Raw genomic sequence first — 19,671 nt, 5'->3', positions numbered from 1 at the left:
GACAATGCAACCTTTCAACTGCCAGCTCAACCTACTCCATATGGAATTAAGGGGCTGTTTGAGTTTAAAAGGCATATTGCCACAGGCTTTGAATGGTGTGAGCAAGGTTGTGCCAGGATTTTAGCTTCAGCTCAAAGCAAGTTTTAAAGCCAAGTAAAGGTAGACTCGGTGTTGTACCTGTGTCTATTGTGTTTAGCGATTTTGTTTTTGTTTGTCCAGGTTCTCAGGAAATCAATTCAGCTATACTGGATCCACCATTTTCTATAGCATACCACAAGAACATGATACTCAAGAACCAGGAAGTAAAGAGACGTCAAAACAACATGTACTGTATTTCCAAGCAAAGACATGCGGTTTGATAGACCCCTAGAAACAACATTGGAGAGACGTCACACTTGCAACAATAACGCATGTTCAGGTTTGCATTTTGAGGAAGGACATGAGAACAAAAAATTGAACAACCGAATGAAAAGGGAAATGGTATTCTTTGGACCGCGGTCTCCTAACTGGAATAGTGCTATTTTACACACATTTTGCTCTCGCTTTTTTTTTTTTTTTTTTTTTTTATGCTATTGCAGCTGTACCTGACTAGGTATTTTACAGTTACCTACTAAGTCCAAAGTATTGAAGTATTTTTTTTTATTCTTATTTGGGGGTGGCTAGTCTGTGTAGTAGGAAACCCAGTCTGTGCAATTGCCTGCCTGTGTGTTTTCTTCCTGTAAATTAGGTTTCCTTTTTGTAAAAGTGAAACTTAAAACTGCACGGTGCTGCGAGGGAGAAATATATTGCGCAGGCAACCTGCACGCATCACCAAAGGGCCTGTGACAACAATGGACAAGCGGCATTTGTTAAGGTATGTTTTCAAAACGATATTTTCAAGTAAAAAATACGACGTCCTTGCATATTCTGTAATCTACTATTTGGTATTGTCCTAGGTTTTTTTTTTTTTTTTTTTAAATATGGTACTATTTTTGTCCGTGTGTTTTCTAAAAACTGGTTATGTCGTGGGGGCCTAATTGTGATAACTTTGCTCTCTGCTTTGATCCAATTCATTTAGTTTTGATGGTTTAGATTCGAAGATTAAAGGCCATTGTTTTACGACTTGCACAACAACGTGTGGTGTTTTGTCATATAATTCCCAAGTAGGGTAGAGATTTAAGTGCGTTTAAATCCATTACTGCATTCTGAAGAGGCGATAGTTGGCATTATTCCGGCATTTTATGAAGCAGAAAACAGCAGGACATTTTTTAAAAAGAACATGGGGTTAGCCTGATTAATTTAAACTACACTCCTGGTTGTGGAATGACTTTGTACACCACTGCAGCTTATCAGCTACCTTCTTTTATGATGCAACTGCCATATTAAAACTAATTGATTAGGAAATAATTCAAATCTGGGGGATTCCTGTGTGTTTACACAGTATTAAATCTTGTATTTGGCCCCATACAATTACAGAATATTGATAAGAGTGGGTTAAATGTTGGGCAAATCTACTTGCCTGCATTATACATTTTGGTAGTGGGTAGCTCAGTCTTTTGCCATGCAACAGTAGCAACACAACTTTTTCAACTTGGTCACCGTGATGACATCATGGGTTGGAGCTGATTACACCGTGTAACAATTTTTTTTTTTTTTTTTTGGTTCCTGGGTAGTAAGTGTTATTTCCTAATTGCTTATGCCTCAAAAGTATAGAAAATGGCTATTATTACCCACAAACTTTGCTTTTGTGACCAGGACAGTGATATTTTGAAATTTACCTATTTTCCAGAACATTCCAGATAGATTCAGTGCTGAGTAAACTTGGAGTAACTTCTAGAACTTTGTAGAACTTTCCAGTAATATAAATAGTAGTATAAATACAGGGGCCTTAAGCCCACCAGTTCAGTTTAGTCCCAACTGCCTAAGTGGATACATATCTGCATTTTTCTGAGATGGCATCAAGAGGCTGCAAGCATCCGGCAGACGCATTTTGCTATGTCTGCGGCCAATTTATCAAGACAAGAGCGAAAAAGTACTCAGTGGAAGCATCTGCTAAGATGTGTGAGGCGGGACTGGCCACAGCAGACCGAGTTCTCTGTGGAGAGGAACAACGTAAAGTGGGAGCCACTGGTGGACCCCCGGCAGGTGCTGATGCCACCACTGCACATCAAATTGGGCCTTATGAAACAATTTGTCAGAGCTCTAGATAAGGAGTCGGCAGCCTTCAAGTACCTTCAAGACTTCTTCCCTAAGCTGTCTGAAGCAAAGGTCAAAGCCGGTGTCTTCGTCGGACCACAGATAAAGAAGATCCTGGAGTGCACTGAATTCCCCAAGAAGCTCACTAGTAAGGAGAAAGCGGCTTGGAACAGCTTTGTCGCAGTGGTTCGGGGCTTCCTGGGCAATCACAAGGCCGAAAACTATGTGGAGCTGGTTGAGACTCTGGTGAAGAACTACGGCACAATGGGCTGTAGGATGTCCCTCAATGTCCATATCCTTGATGCTCATCTTGATAAATTCAAGGAGAACATGGGAGCGTACTTGGAGGAGCAAGGCGAGTGCTTCCACCAGGATATACTGGACTTTGAACGCCACTACCAAGGACAGTATAACGAGAACATGATGGGAGACTACATTTGGGGGCTGATTCGTGAAAGTGATTTACAGTATAATCATAAATCTCGAAAAACTACTCACTTCTAAATCTTTTGTAGTCATTTTTGTATTACTTTAGTATAAATACATGTTAATTTGGATTCATATGTTGTTTTTTTCTGACTTTATGTGAACGAAAAGACACAAATTGGCCCGTTTTCTCATTGGAAATAGGTAAATTTCAAAATATCACTGTCCTGGTCACAAAAGCAAAGTTTGTGGGGAATAATAGCCATGTTCTATACTTTTGAGGCATAAGCAATTAGGAAATAACACTTACTACCCAGGAACAAAAATTGTGTTACATAGTGTTATTTTTAAAGTGGCTACAGCAAACCTGATGTATTTTGTTTGAGAAATTTTGTACCTGCGCTTATTGGTGTTGCGTCGGTTTCAGTGCTCAATCCATCGTCTGTAGGCTTGAGTGAACAGCGCAAGCCCAGCTATTTGAGCTGAAACCATTTTTTTTGATACTGTACATATGCTGCCTTAGAACTGGAAGACTAGTGCAGCTCAACCTGTTTGATTGCCAACAACGTTTATTATTGAATGGGAATATGAGAAAACGTGGGGCCCTTGTGTCTGCCAGCAACCTGACAATCCGGTTCACAGTTTGTTCCGGGGTGTACTTGAGAAAGCGACAGTATACAGTACAGCTGAAAAGTCAGCTGCTAACCATTTTTTCTTTTCAGACTGCCTGAAATAAACCCACTCCTATTCCATTCAAAAAACTGTTAACAAAACATTCCTAAAGTTTTGGGAATAGGGCTTGCGCTATGGTAAAAGCATGTGTAAGACGTGTCAAATCACCGTAAAGCACAGGTGAGCAAAGTACAGTATATAAAATACATACATGCATGGTAAAGGGTCTGAGCATGTGGTAAGCTTTTATTACAGTATAAATGCCACACTTAAGCAGCCTTGCCAAGCTTACATGTTTCTTTAAATAAAACAAAGAACATTCATTTAAACTGTATATACTTTCTTTTATAGTGATCAAGATGATGATCCTCAGTTTCCTGGTCCTGGAAATCCAGGTACAGTTTTTGCTACTAATAAGTTTGCTTTGGCTTTTGAATTAACACGTTGATGGATTTTCTGTGCATCCTGTAGTTTTGGAATAGCATAAAACACACATACACACCAGATATTTTCCCCTCATTCTTCACTAAACACAATACTTTTCATACAAATTCACTGCACATATGTAAATAAGCAATATTTTCACCATTACATTATTATGTTGGATTATTGTTTTGCAAAAAAACGCACAGGACTTTACATAATAATTAAAAATAAATAAAAAGGGAACTTATGACGAAAACAATGGGGAAACCAGAACTTATGATTTATCCATATTGAGCATTCTTTATCTATTGAGAAATAAAGCGGATATGCAGCAGAAGTCAATGACATCATAAAATTCACAGAAATGCATTACAGTAGTTTCCTTTTCCGTTTCATGTGTGTTGATACACAGCAAGCCAAGCCAAATATTGTTGCAGAACAAATCATTTGCAAAATGACTGTGATGGGGGTTTATTGTCTAGACCCCTCATACCCCTCATACCCCATACCCAATACTTAATAATTGTCTTGCAATACCTGAATCTGTTGTCGTCTCTTTAAAAATAAACACAAAACTTTAATGAGCAAGCCATTTCAAAAGTAGAATGGTATGCTGAAATGTTTTTTGTAGGGCTACTTGCTCACTAAATATATTGGTATATATTGATATCCTTAAGTATGCCATCAACCTCTCTTTAAAAATATTTTCCCACGTGTGCAGTGACATCCCACTTACACTTGCGTAGTGCATTTTCTCTTTTTTACTCTCAAAAATAGGTTTCTGGCTAACGGCTGCCAAGGACAGCACTGCATTGAATATTGTACCAGAAACTCATTTGTGGGGGGTAAAATATCAAACAACTTTTCCACTCTGTCATTCATAATAGGTAGTAAATGGATCATATTTGCGGTACCACTGCACTTCTGCGATTCTACCTGCGAGATGTCTTGCTCATTTTAAATCTTTTGTATACTTTTATAAAGGAGACGATTATTTATTCAGGTCTAGCAAGATACCCCTGTTCTGTAAATCATTTGTTGCTTTCAAATTTTTGGCTTGTATTGTGGGGGGGGTGTAAACACATACAGTCAAAACGTGTAGAATCGTCACGCTTGGCTGACCTTATTAAATATATATATATATATATATATATATATATATATATATATATATAGATACTATATATATTAAAAGGTATCAACAAAAAAAAAATGTACTTTAAAAAACCATGGAGTAAATATAGCAGCATGTAGGAGCAAGAAGAAAAAAACGGAATTGAGTGTTTCCTGCAGACATTAGATTTGTTCAGGTGTCCTTGTAACTTGACAGTCTTTACAGGTATGCCTGCACCTGACCTGCCTCAGGGTGGAGGAGCATCAGCGCCCCCTGGTGAGATGATGCACAATGTGCCTGGATATGAAGGAACAGGCTCTGGAGGTAAGTGAACCACCACTTTTGAGAATTTTTGACTCATAATAAATGTGGAACAATGCATTCCCCTGACAGCTCCACGTACACAGCTCAGTCCTGAACACCCCCTGTCAAGCACAGCCTGGCCATTTTGTTTGGTGGAAAACAAGTTTGTAATACTTTGCATATATTGAAAGGTATACGTTCACAGTTCCTTCATAACACACTCTTTATCAACAGAAGGAAAATGTGTTCCTCCACCAAACCCTGGTTTGGCCAGCCCAGGAAGAGGGCCTTCACCTTCTGAGAGACAATGGGAGTAAGGTCTTCTTTAGGGTTATTGTGATTTGTCTGTCACTTGTACTTCTTTTCCATTTAAAGGTGAAATGCCCTATACACTGATATTAAAACAAATATCAGCTCAGTGGAAACGCTATTAAATATAACACACACCATTTAGAAAAGTTGTCCTCTTTCTGTTTTTAAAGTTGCTGCGTGAAGTGTTAGGGGCACAGTGGCAAGGAGGGAGCTCAAACATGAATGTGAATGTACTTTTTTTATTTATTCATTTTCAAAACATAAAGATGAAACTATGAAACTATATAAGAATGCGGTGATCAGGCACAAATGAATTATATTTGACTATAAAACTCAAAGAAAATGGGCTTGTGGGACTGCTGTTTTTAAGTATTAGGGCCAGTGATAACTGTACATGTTCTGTTGGAAAGCTTCAAATAAGTAGTAACACATATGTTCATGCTGCTGACACTTGTATGATGTCTGTTGCTGACATAGCTTGTCTGTTTTCAGGATTCCTTCTATCGGTGAAGACTTTGCTAAAGATGCCTTCATCGAGTATGCTTCCAGTAAGTGCTGTTACAGCTCTCGTCCTGCCAAAGAGTTGTTGTTCACAGACCTTCAGGCACACAATACATACAGGGTATGTACCTTTGCTACCATTCTTTAGTCAGGTTAATAGAGAAGGCTAAGTACATCATACAGACGTGCTCAAATTTGTTGGTACCCCTCCACAAAAAATGAAGAATGCACAATTTTCTCTGAAATAACTTGAAACTGACAAAAGTAATTGGCATCCACCATTGTTTATTCCATATTTAATAGAAATCAGACTTTGCTTTTGATTTTTTATTCAACATAATATTGTAAATAATAAAACAAATGAAAATGGCATGGACAAAAATGATGGGACCGCTAACCTAATATTTTGTTGCACAACCTTTAGAGGGAATCACTGCAATCAAACGTTTTCTGTAGCTCTCAATGAGACTTCTGCACCTGTTAACAGGTAGTTTGGCCCACTCTTCCTGAGCAAACTGCTCCAGCTGTCTCAGGTTTGATGGATGCCTTCTCCAGACTGCAAGTTTCAGCTCTTTCCATAGATGTTCGATAGGATTCAGATCAGGACTCATAGAAGGCCACTTCAGAATAGTCCAATGTTTTGTTCTTATCCATTCTTGGGTGCTTTTAGCTGTGTGTTTTGGGTCATTATCCTGTTGGAGGACCCATGACCTGCGACTGAGACAGAGCTTTCTGACACTGGGCAGTACGTTTCGCTCCAGAATGCCTTGATAGTCTTGAGATTTCATTATGCCCTGCACAGATTCAAGGCACCCTGTGCCAGGCACAGCAAAGCAGCCCCAAAACATAACCGAGCCTCCTCCATGTTTCACTGTAGGTATGGTGTTCTTTTCTTTGAAAGCTTCATTTTTTCGTTTGTGAACATAGAGCTGATGTGACATGCCAAAAAGCTCCAGTTTTGACTCATCGGTCCAGAGGACATTCTCCCAGAAGGATTGTGGCTTGTCAATATGCATTTGAGCAAATTCCAGTCTGGCTTTTTTATGTTTTTCTTTCAAAACTGGAGTCCTCCTGGGTCTTCTTCCATGGAGCCCACTTTCGCTCAAAAAGCGACGGATGGTGCAATCAGAAACTGGCGTACCTTCACCTTGGAGTTCAGCTTGTATCTCTTTGGCAGTTATCCTTGGTTCTTTTTCTACCATTCGCACTATCCTTCTGTTCAATCTGGGGTCGATTTTCCTCTTGCGGCCGTGCCCAGGGAGGCTGGCTACAGTTCCATGGACCTTAAACTTCTTAATAATATTTGCAACTGTTGTCACAGGAACATCAAGCTGCTTGGAGATGGTCTTGTAGCCTTTACCTTTACCATGCTTGTCTATTATTTTCTTTCTGATCTCCTCAGACAACTCTCTCCTTTGCTTTCTCTGGTCCATGTTCAGTGTGGTGCACACAATGATACCAAACAGCACAGTGACTACTTTTCTCCATTTAAATAGGCTGAATGACTGATTACAAGATTGGAGACATATGTGTGATACTAAAGAAACGAATTATCACTATAATCCAATTATTTATTATCTTTTCTAAGGGGTACCAACAAATGTGTCCAGGCCATTTTAGAATATCTTTGTAGAATAAGCAATAATTCATCTCTTTTCACAGCTTCTTTGCTTTATTCTATGACATACCAAAGGCATGCAAGTATACATGATAAAATAGCTTTTAATTTCATCACTTTCCAGGAGGAATGAAGCATTATTTCAATGAGCTGTAAGGGTACCAACAAATTTGAGCACGTCTGTATGTAAGGCTCTGTTTTTTCACGGATTTCATGATTTCCGCGAAGTTTACCCATGTAATTCCCTGTGAAAGTTCCTGTATCTAAAAAAATGGTGTAAATATACATATTTTTTTACTACTTAAAAATAAATACAGCAGGTGTTTGCGGTATTGACGTACAGTACTGAGCAAAAGTTTTAGGCAGGTGTGAAAAAATGCTGTAAAGTAAGAATGCTTTCAAAAATAGACATGTTAATAGTTTATATTTATCAATTAACAAAATGCAAAGTGAGTGAACAGAAGAAAAATCTACATCAAATCAATATTTGGTGTGACCACCCTTTGCCTTCAAAACAGCATCAATTCTTCTAGGTACACTTGCACACAGTTTTTGAAGGAACTCGGCAGGTAGGTTGGCCCAAACATCTTGGAGAACTAACCACAGTTCTTCTGTGGATTTAGGCAGCCTCAGTTGCTTCTCTCTCTTCATGTAATCCCAGACAGACTCGATGATGTTGAGATCAGGGCTCTGTGGGGGCCATACCATCACTTCCAGGACTCCTTGTTCTTCTTTACGCTGAAGACAGTTCTTAATGACTTTTGCTGTATGTTTGGGGTCGTTGTCATGCTGCAGAATATGCAATCAGATGCCTCCCTGATGGTATTGCATGATGGATAAGTATCTGCCAGACCATTCATTCTGACCAAATCCCCAAACTTGCAAGGAACCTCCACCATGCTTCACTGTTGCCTGCAGACACTCATTCGTGTACCGCACTCCAGCCCTTCGGCGAACAAACTGCCTTCTGCTACAGCCAAATATTTCAAATTTTGACTCATCAGTCCAGAGCACCTGCTGCCATTTTTCTGCACCCCAGTTCCTGTGTTTTCGTGCATAGTTGAGTCGCTTGGCCTTGTTTCCACGTCGGAGGTATGGCTTTTTGGCCGCAAGTCTTCCATGAAGGCCACTTCTGACCAGACTTCTCCGGACAGTAGATGGGTGTACCAGGGTCCCACTGTTTTCTGCCAATTCTGAGCTGATGGCACTGCTGGACATCTTCCGATTGCGAAGGGAAGTAAGCATGATGTGTCTTTCATCTGCTGCAGTAAGTTTCCTTGGCCGACCACTGCGTCTACGGTCCTCAGCGTTGCCCGTTTCTTTGTGCTTCTTCAAAAGAGCTTGGACAGCACATCTGGAAACCCCTGTCTGCCTTGAAATTCCTGCCTGGGAGAGACCTTGCTGATGCAGTATAACTACCTTGTGTCTTGTTGCTGTGCTCAGTCTTGCCATGGTGTATGACTTTTGACAGCAAACTGTCTTTAGCGAACCTCACCTTGTTAGCTGAGTTTGGCTGTTCCTCACCCAGTTTTATTCCTCCTACACAGCTGTTTCTGTTTCAGTTAATGACTGTGTTTCAACCTACATATTGAATTGATGATCATTAGCACCTGTTTGGAATAAATGTTTAATCATACACCTGACTATATGCCTACAAAATCCCTGACTTTGTGCAAGTGTACCTAGAAGAACTGATGCTGTTTTGAAGGCAAAGGGTGGTCACACCAAATACGGATTTGATTTAGATTTTTCTTCTCTTCACTCACTTTGCATTTAGTTAATTGATAAATATAATCTATTAACATGTCTATTTTTGAAAGCATTCTTACTTTACAGCATTTTTTCACACCTGCCTAAAACTTTTGCACAGTACTACTGTACGTCCTGTTACACTGCATTTAGGAACCTAGCTGCTGATTTTAGTTTGCTTTCGGTACATGATTGAACATACTGCATAGAGCTGCACGGTTTCTTAAAAATGAAAAAGACACCAGCTGCATCAAAGATCGGAAATACTGCTAAAGCTCGCTCTGTCCAGTACAAGGAGGAGACATTTCACATGTCTTTTGTTATTTTTACATTTATTCACTGATGTTATTAAAAGAAGGTCATACAAAATGAAATATTTTACAATTTAGAATTTACTGTTTTGGTAAGCATATAAATATTTAGGAACATTTTGTTGAAAATGAAAACAATTTTGAATGTGACACCACTATTTTTTCTGCTTTTAATAAATATTTTTAATTGTGAAGTATCTTGAAATACCTATTTTTAGAACATAAAATAAGCAATTTGTTACATTGAAAAAAAAAATACAGCCCTCGTCATATGTGTTACAAATAACTTTGTAGGTCTAGCGTGATCCTATATGAAAGAAGCATGTATTATGGCACAGTAGATGTATATTTGATTGTTTAATTTTGTTACCAATTAGTGAAGAAACTTTTTTTTTTTATAGTGAAAACATCAATACATTCTCCTAAAATTGAGGAATACTGTAATGCATGCCAGCATTTATTTGAACTGTTTCTGTCTTTTTAAAGTATCGCCTGGAGACCTTCGTTGAGTCCAGAAAAACAGAGTGGGACAGTGTGCCTTATACAGGTACTGAAACAACAAGAACAAACTAATTGGACGCACAATGGGCAATGAATAGAGGACATGCTGAGGACTGCCGTTTTACTCTTTTGCATTCTGAGTGAAGGGACTATGTAACTGGGAAGGCTTCAGTGATGGACACCTTAAGTCAAATGACACAATTGCACCATGCAGCCCCTAGGTGGTGATATACCCCATGTTTAAATCACATTGGGGGGTGGAAAAAATAACAATAATTTGGCATTATTATTATTATTATTATTATTATTATTATTATTATTATTATTATTAGTATTGTTATTATTATTATTGTTATTGTTATTCTTTATTTCAGTATTTTGCTGGTCCACTTTTGTATGTAGCCATTTTTGCTGTTTTATGTACATTGTTTTATGTAGTCAGGTTGGTTTATGTCTCTGGCGCTGAAAGGTGTTGATCATGTCTCTCAGGTCAGGTGGTGGACTCGTATGGATCATGTGTTCCTGCCCCATGGGACATTGCTGTTCAGGTCCCGGCTATGTTTCAGAATGGAAAACGAGCCGTCCAAGTTCCTCACACCTCCTCTGTCAAGGTAGAGATGTACAGACGGATAATTGCAAGAGTGACACAAGCTGCTTCAATATATAGACAGAAAGGGTAGGTAGGGCTGTGTTAAAAGGTCACATGGTCAACTAGGTTATCTTGTGTGGTAGAAAATACAGGCAGTTGTGTTATGTAAACCAGCGGGAATGCATGTTCATTTGTTTCAGCTTTGAGTTGTAAATATAGTAAAATAAATATTGGAGTGTGATTACATTTGCTGTATGGCACTTATGTATTCCAGTGTTTGTGTGATACAGTTAGAGGTGAGGAGTAATTACCCTTGTTTAACTCTGCTATCACTTATTGCAAGTCTTTCAGTGTTGATTGTTGAATGTATTTGCTGGATAACAAATGCAATTGATTCTTTTTATATCCTAGGGATGTCACAACTGTTTGGCGTTGGGTAAATCTGCTTGCCAGAAATGTATAGCAAGTGGATGGGTAAGTACAGCATAACAGTGGTATATTAACAGCTATGTCCTTTTTTTATTCAAATGGTTAATCCTTAGAAAACACCAGTGTTTAATTAAAATGTCCATAATAAAGCAAAAATGCTGTCTCTACTACTTTTTAACATTTCCAAGTAATATGCTTATACTTCAATTTTTAATATTATAAGGAATGTATTTGGCAAATAAATCTATATGTAGCACATACTTGTGTGTAAATGCAATGTCGCAGTTTCTTCGGTAAAGGGCTAACGTAGCCATTCTGGAGGACGGACTTAATTGCAGATTTCCACATCATTCCCATCCCCATAGGAATTAGGTGCTGTAATCACTGGGAAATTCAGTGCTGCCTTGGCAGTTCATGGTGGCCTGGTTGATAGGGTTATGGCAGGTTATTAACAGTGTATTTTATCCAGCGGCCGAAAGTGAAAACCAGCAGCCAGTTGTGTTGGCCCATACTGCTGCAGTCAGATCACTTCAGATGTGTTTTTTTTTTTTTTTTACCATGCTTTACTAGATGTCATTTAGCGGGGTTCTGAAAAATATAGCGTTACACGACCCCACGTGTTGCTGCAGCTGTTTAAATAATGTGCAACGTTTTACACTTCTAATTTTAAAGTTTGTTTTCAAAGCTTTTTTTCAAAATAGCCGCCCTAGTGCACTGATAGCGTAAGGATTATTGCCCACATTGGCAAACAGGTAACAGCAGTAACGATCCACGATGTGGTACAGAACAGGAAAGCCAGAGCACTTTTATTTTTTTTTATTCTCTGCAGTGATTTAGAGCAGTGGTGTGCAAAATGTTGGGCACCCCATGGGGAGCACGACTATGAAGGGCAGTTCTGTAAATATTTTTTTTTTTTCTTAAAGGATAGAACATTTTAAATAAATACTGTGTGGGGAATTCACTGGACACAGATTTTATTTTTCCCAGCAGAGGGTGCTCTGATGCCTTAGCCCAAAAAGGCGAAAGTAAAAAGGAAAATAAAACACAGTAACAAAACTACAAATAAAAGGTGCTGTTCTTTTTCAACGTCCCGCAGCCTCCGCTCTCCAGTACGGCTCGTGTTTCAGAGATACTTTACTGATCACCCAACCTCTCTGTGTCATCGCCATGATTGACAGGCGGATCCCACAGGGCTCCCGACTCCCCTTGCAGGATCATGTCTGCCTCTGATAGACCAGCATAGGTCTCACCTATCACAGTATATAAATGACAGCTAATTAGTCCAAGTTCTTATGCAGCATACAACGCCAAATCAAACGCGTCAATGGGCGGGGGCTCATTTGCTTGTTAGCTTCAGATTTAGCTGGCAACATAAATATTTTTTTGGTGAAAACCCAGATTTCTTTTTTCAGATTTCATTTTTCAAATTTAAGTGCTGAATGATAATGTTTTTCAGATTTATCTGTTAGGTAAATGTTGAATCACCAAGTGTAAAAAAAAAAAGATGTAAGTTAAGCCCATCTTGCTCGTTTGGTTGTTAGTAGCTTATTTCTTGAAGGATCCCAGGGTGTCGGCTTCAACAAAACCTACAAGTTACATGTATTTTTTCACAGATTTATTTGTTAGAAATGCTAGCTAAATGTTGACCCGAGAAGTGTAAAAAAAAAAAAAAAAAAGATCTAATAGACTGATTTAAAATGTTGAATTTGGGATATGCGTTGTCAACAGTTATAAATTATATATGAAAGTACAAATTTCAAAACTTTTAAGAATGTGTTTGTTAACATTTATTTAGCTAAATCTGGACAAAATATATTTAAGTAAAGGGGGCGACATATAAAAAGTTTGCGCGCCACTGATTTAGAGGACAGACCTCAAACACCAGTGCACTAGAACGGACATTTTGAAAATAGCCTTGTAACAGATTAAAGGTTATAAGTGTAAAAGGATGATAATAATGAAAAGAGAAATTCCAGGTACATTATTTAAAACAGTTGTAGCAACACGGGGACGTGTAACACTATATTGTTCAGAACCCCACTACTTACTCTTTCTAATGCCTTTATGTTATTTTACCATGTTATAGACCAGTACTACTTTTTTGTTTAAAATGCAGATGCAGTGCTGGGTGTGTAATGGCTCTGGCAGACGCATGTCTGATAACAGATGCTCCCACTGCAACGGCGTGGGACGTGTCAGGTGAGCAATGCTTTAATGTGTATTTATTACATTATTTATGCTATAGCTGAAGGTGAAATAAACCCAGTCTGCCAATCTGAACATATTCATGAGACCAGAATGACTGGTGGTGACTTGAGGCCAGGAAATGAATCCACAACACACAAAGGCAACTGCGGGGTGCGACTGAGATGCTACGGCGCTCAGCTTTTTATTAAACAAAAGTTTTTAAACAAACAAAAGACTTTCACAAAACACAAAATAAAATGGCAAGCTTGCCAAAATAAATAGACAAACAAAACAGACATGAAACTAAGTATCGTGCTGGTTCTTATTGTTTTTAAGTCTCCACTCTCCACTCTGAACACCCAACCCCGAGTGAGTGAAACACTGCATCTTTTATGCAGGTGTATCGAGACTCGATTGCTAATCAATCATTCAATTGGAATCTCGGTACATCTGCACGTGAACTAATTGTGCTCCTCGTGCTTCCATACTAATACCCACTTTAATCTGAACGTGGAGTGATTGTGCAATCCCTGTGCCTAAATACAACTATACAGACGTGCTCAAATTTGTTGGTACCCTTACAGCTCATTGAAATAATGCTTCATTCCTCCTGAAAAGTGATGAAATTAAAAGCTGTTTTATCATGTATACTTGCATGCCTTTGGTATGTCATAGAATAAAGCAAAGAAGCTGTGAAAAGAGATGAATTATTGCTTATTCTACAAAGATATTCTAAAATGGCCTGGACACATTTGTTGGTACCCCTTAGAAAAGATAATAAATAATTGGATTATAGTGATATTTCAAACTAATTAGTTTCTTTAATTGGTATCACACATGTCTCCAATCTTGTAATCAGTCATTCAGCCTATTTAAATGGAGAAAAGTAGTCACTGTGCTGTTTGGTATCATTGTGTGCACCACACTGAACATGGACCAGAGAAAGCAAAGGAGAGAGTTGTCTGAGGAGATCAGAAAGAAAATAATAGACAAGCATGGTAAAGGTCAAGGCTACAAGACCATCTCCAAGCAGCTTGATGTTCCTGTGACAACAGTTGCAAATATTATTAAGAAGTTTAAGGTCCATGGAACTGTAGCCAACCTCCCTGGGCGTGGTCGCAAGAGGAAAATCGACCCCAGATTGAACAGAAGGATAGTGCGAATGGTAGAAAAAGAACCAAGGATAACTGCCAAAGAGATACAAGCTGAACTCCAAGGTGAAGGTACGTCAGTTTCTGATTGCACCATCCGTCGCTTTTTGAGCGAAAGTGGGCTCCATGGAAGAAGACCCAGGTGGACTCCACTTTTGAAAGAAAAACATAAAAAAGCCAGACTGGAATTTGCTAAAATGCATATTGACAAGCCACAATCCTTCTGGGAGAATGTCCTTTGGACAGATGAGTCAAAACTGGAGCTTTTTGGCAAGTCACATCAGCTCTATGTTCACAGACGAAAAAATGAAGCTTTCAAAGAAAAGAACACCATACCTACAGTGAAACATGGAGGAGGCTCGGTTATGTTTTGGGGCTGCTTTGCTGCGCCTGGCACAGGGTGCCTTGAATCTGTGCAGGGCACAATGAAATCTCAAGACTATCAAGGCATTCTGGAGCGAAACGTACTGCCCAGTGTCAGAAAGCTCTGTCTCAGTCGCAGGTCATGGGTCCTCCAACAGGATAAAAGCACCCAAGAATGGATAAGAACAAAACATTGGACTATTCTGAAGTGGCCTTCTATGAGTCCTGATCTGAATCCTATCGAACATCTATGGAAAGAGCTGAAACTTGCAGTCTGGAGAAGGCACCCATCAAACCTGAGACAGCTGGAGCAGTTTGCTCAGGAAGAGTGGGCCAAACTACCTGTTAACAGGTGCAGAAGTCTCATTGAGAGCTACAGAAAACGTTTGATTGCAGTGATTGCCTCTAAAGGTTGTGCAACAAAATATTAGGTTAGCGGTCCCATCATTTTTGTCCATGCCATTTTCATTTGTTTTCTTATTTACAATATTGTGTTGAATAAAAAATTAAAAGCAAAGTCTGATTTCTATTAAATATGGAATAAACAATGGTGGATGCCGATTACTTTTGTCAGTTTCAAGTTATTTCAGAGAAAATTGTGCATTCTTCATTTTTTGTGGAGGGGTACCAACAAATTTGAGCACGTCTGTATATTTTAAATCACTCATGATAACCCACACTCTGTGCACCAATACATACATTCATATAACAGACAACCTAAAACACAAAACACGCATAGGGGCAGGACTTGAAATAAAATGTAATGTTACATTCTATAAGAGTATAAATCAAGTCGAAGATGTTCACTTTCATTGGGATTCCCAATGCTGTTATTGTGCAAGGGCATGCTGTACTATTTGAATAAACGCGGTATTATTTGATGCATTTTACATGCTTTCCTTTTTTCAACCTGTTTCTTTGCAGATGTACCGAATGTTCAGGAAGTGGTTCAAAAACATGTCATACCTGTACAGGAAAAGGACAGCTTCTGTTCTTCATTAATCTCATTGTGGAATGGTAAACTTCAGCTTTATTATTCTTGACGGGATCATTACAGCATTCACTGTTTGCAGAATGCATTTATTCCACAGTTTCATGTAAGGGAGATGTAATAGAGTAAAAGAATGTGTGTGTTTATTTTGTCAGAACAGACTGAACTACCGGTTCTGCAATATTTACTTTGTAAGGAGTTGAATAAACCATTTATTGAATACAAACGTGAGGAGTAGCCATTTATTGAATACTTGTGTTATGATGTATTAAATTTAACATGCCTGAAACACTAAATAAAATGTACATAACACATTAAACCCTGACAATATGGGAGAGTATGGACAATATGGATATCATCTCTTTGCCCTGCTCATGATGCAATATCTAAATCAGCTTACTAGGTATACTTCATATATCATTAACATTTAGGTGCTAAAACTCACAAGAGGGTTATGCATTTCAGGTATTTTAGCTTATTTCGGTTTAAACCAGTGTACTTCATTCTTTTCCTTTGCACTCTGATCAGGAAGAACCACATATACGAATTTGTACCAGACAAGCGGTCTGGATTCCCTGTTGATCGGGTCAGCAAGGTGACTGGGGAGCTGCTTTTTACTGACACGCAGTATATGGTAAGGATGAAGCCCTTCTTTTGATTCCATGTGTACTGTACAGCATGTTTAGATATTCACTCTCCTGCTCTTCTTCCTGTTTGTCTCAGGTGTATCCCGTTGTTAGTTTCCCTGACAACGCCATTAACCAAGCCTCTCAGACGGCAGTGAGAGAACACCAGGCACAGTTTGTTACAACTTCCCGAATTCTCCAGCAGGTATGCATTACTTGTCATGGCAGAAAAGCATGCTGTATTATTAGACTATTATTTACAGTGCGGGGGCTTCGTTTAACCCCTTAAGGTACACAAGGAATTGAGCGGTTGTACAAACGGTTTCTTCTTAAAATGCATTTTTGAGAGTGACTCAAGTATCACAAGGAAACTGACAATTTGGACGATCAGATCCAACCTGTCACTTAATTTTAAACGCCTTGTTGCAAAAATAAAGGTAGCAGCATTTTTTTTTGTTTTTGTGGGACACTTGTACTGCACCTTAAAGGGTTAAGGTGTGCTTGTGACGTGAACTGTTGAAATAAGCAGACATATTTACATGATGGTACTCTAAAGGAATATATTTCCATAGCATTTACGTCATGAGGTCTGGGATAAAAACAATAAAGCTGTAAATCATTGGCCACTGCTTTGTACCTTTCCCTTTTTCCATATTGTACTCTAGTGTCAACAAACCTCTATGTTCTATTCATTTCTCAGTTGGTAATTATAGAACTGTTTGCCACACCTTTTCCTTTCCCTTGTGTTGTGGCAAAGGGGAAGAGAGCTTTTCAAACCTTGTTCTATCTTAAGTTGCCCACGTCATGTACCCAGTAGTGTGTTTTAGGTTTTGAAATAAAAATATTTTTGGAGCCTTAACCCTTTGTGGTCCTATGTCGGACCTGGCCCAACATTGCAATTTTCCCTTTCCGGTACAATGTCGGACCCTGTCCGACATCATCAAAAAGACGCAAAAAACAGGTCTCTAGTTGTTTTTTCTCCGGAAAAAGACGAGAAAACCATTCAATGGCCGAGTGAGACCGATAGGAGCCGAGAGAAGCCGGAAAAAAACAAAGAAACGAGCGAACGAGGGGTGGGGCGGGGCTGGAGATGCAGTACTGAGTGTCCTGCGGTGCCTTTTAAACCTCTTTTACTGTGAAAAAAAATACTTTTAAACAGCGCGTCTAAAATAAACTGCGCGTGTGAAAATAAATTGGACCTGACCCATCTGAGACACGCTGAATAAATGGACCGCAAAGGGTTAAAGTCTGCTTTCTTTAGTAGAAGCAGTGTCAGAGTTGTTAGTTTTCTAAAGAAAGTTGTTTTTAAATATTTGTTTTTCAGAGGCAAACCATTGAACTGATTCCTGTCACACGTGTCCACTACACCTGGAAAGAGAAGACCTACATCTACTTTGTCTATGGAGCGGAGCATAAAGTCTACACAGATGACTACCCAGCAAAGTGTTGCTGTTGCACAATAATATAATTATGTTATTGTACACTTTTCTTGCGTCAAATGCATTGGAGATACATTATCCCATTAATATATGTTGACAGAAATGAGCAGAAACGAATCTATATACACTTCTTTTTATAGTATAGCTTGATCACTGTAATATCAAAGCTGCATGGTCACACATTGCAGTTCAGCTGTACACTAAAATGCAAATCATGATCTACTGTTTTTCTATTTGTGATTTTCTATAATTGTTGTATTTACAGGCTTTTATTTTGTTTGCTTTTATAAAAGTTACCAAACGTACCCCAAAGAATTTTGTTGCCTATGGGATGACCACAGCTTATGTAAGAAAAGCACCTTGTTCAGTATATGTGTAATAGGATCACAATATGCTACTACACTGTATTGCTTTATAACAATTTGATATTTGACATGCATAAAAATTGCTGTGTATTTTCAGACTTGTTTCTTAGTTAATTAGTGCATATTGTCCTGTCATTTTTCAGTTACTTTAAATGGAGGGTATTTGTTTGGGGCTATCATTTTATTTCAGTACAAGTTTTTTTGATGACTTCTTCAAGTCTTAATTAGTCCACCAGATTGGAACTCTTAATACATACCTTGGTATGTCTGTTGAAATTTCTCCTCAGTTTCCGCTGATCTTATTTCAGGTAATTTCAGCTCTGGTTGACTAGGATGGTTGTTGCATTCCTTAGGTCAATGATTAACATTTGTTGAAAAGCCCTTGAACCATGGGGGAAAAACCATGGGGAAAAAACCATGGGGATCATCAAAAAGGGATTTTTTTTTTTTTTTTTTTTTTAACACTTTCAGACATGTTCTCACCTTTGTGGAGTTGCACAGCTTTTCTTTTGCATGCACAAAACACCTATCCTGGAACCTATTCTTCATCACGTGGTTTACAAATCAACACCCACAAATGCAACTGAATGACTTGAGAAAACAAATCCTCTGTTGTAAGTACCTTATAACTTTGAGTCAGGGAGTACCTGAGCCAATTGGAAAGCTGGGTTCTGCTGTGCTAGACACGGAGCGTTTTTTGACCGACAGAAAACATCTGTATTGAAATAAACCAGCCACCACCCAACGGTCCAGATTCAGTGAGAAAGCAGATAAAGCAATTTGAGGACAACATTTGACAGAAAATCTGCATACACCACATTTCTGCTTCTGTCTTACATGCATGGCTGCAGGGGGGTTTCTTACAGTACTTTACAAATTCTGAGAAAATGAAAAACAGCCATTATTTTGTTGTTGATCAGGTGAGTGGGCACTTTTAAATGCTAATCTGTTTGCGCTAAGCCTCGGATTTGCTTACCATTCCATTACTGCTGCACAAGTATACCTATTTAATAAAAATGTTTGAAACCCGAAAGGTATATTGACTAAGTCTTAACATCATTCTGACACTCCTTTTATTGTTTTCTGTTCTTTTGGATTTCCAGTAACTTAAAGGGTATTGGCAGAAGTAGTGGTCTTATAAAAATACCACACTGAGACAAGTCTCGTCTCGTTTTGAAATTCTTACTGTATATTTTTACGTTGTCTTAGAAGGAGTTCTAGCCATTGCTTTAAAATCAAGTTTCTTACCTCTTATTAGCTTTATTAATGGTCTACCTTGTCTGTTTGGATTTGTTAAATGCATTTTGTTAACTGTTTTAGACTGTGGTTAGTTTTAATAGTTCCATGGATGTCAAACTCATTTTATTCCGAATTACAGGCGTTATAAAACAAACAAAAACAAAAAAGCATATTCAAGATTAAA

At 38.6% G+C, this 19,671-nt stretch overlaps 1 protein-coding gene across 2 annotated transcripts; it reads left to right on the top strand.

Annotated features, from left to right (window-relative positions):
• The first annotated feature begins 103 nt into the window (after positions 1-103).
• LOC117412630 (protein SSUH2 homolog) lies at positions 104-18,344 on the top strand. Of its 2 annotated transcripts, none has more exons than XM_034021151.3 (13): positions 104-853; positions 3,625-3,668; positions 5,030-5,137; positions 5,351-5,429; positions 5,921-6,050; positions 10,094-10,154; positions 10,598-10,719; positions 11,109-11,171; positions 13,243-13,325; positions 15,752-15,844; positions 16,347-16,452; positions 16,542-16,649; positions 17,769-18,344. In XM_034021151.3, exons 1-13 carry the CDS (start codon positions 831-833, stop codon positions 17,910-17,912), a joined length of 1,164 nt encoding a protein of 387 aa, XP_033877042.1. In that variant the 5' UTR covers positions 104-830; the 3' UTR covers positions 17,913-18,344. The 2 variants fall into 2 exon arrangements, with proteins under 2 accessions (XP_033877042.1, XP_033877043.1); XM_034021152.3 differs by having other exon boundaries at positions 106-853; positions 5,039-5,137.
• Positions 18,345-19,671: the final 1,327 nt, after the last annotated feature.

The sequence above is a fragment of the Acipenser ruthenus genome, chromosome 16 (genome assembly GCF_902713425.1).
Source record: "Acipenser ruthenus chromosome 16, fAciRut3.2 maternal haplotype, whole genome shotgun sequence".
NCBI classification, from domain to species: Eukaryota; Metazoa; Chordata; class Actinopteri; order Acipenseriformes; family Acipenseridae; genus Acipenser; species Acipenser ruthenus.
This window is presented reverse-complemented; position numbering and strand designations above follow the sequence as displayed.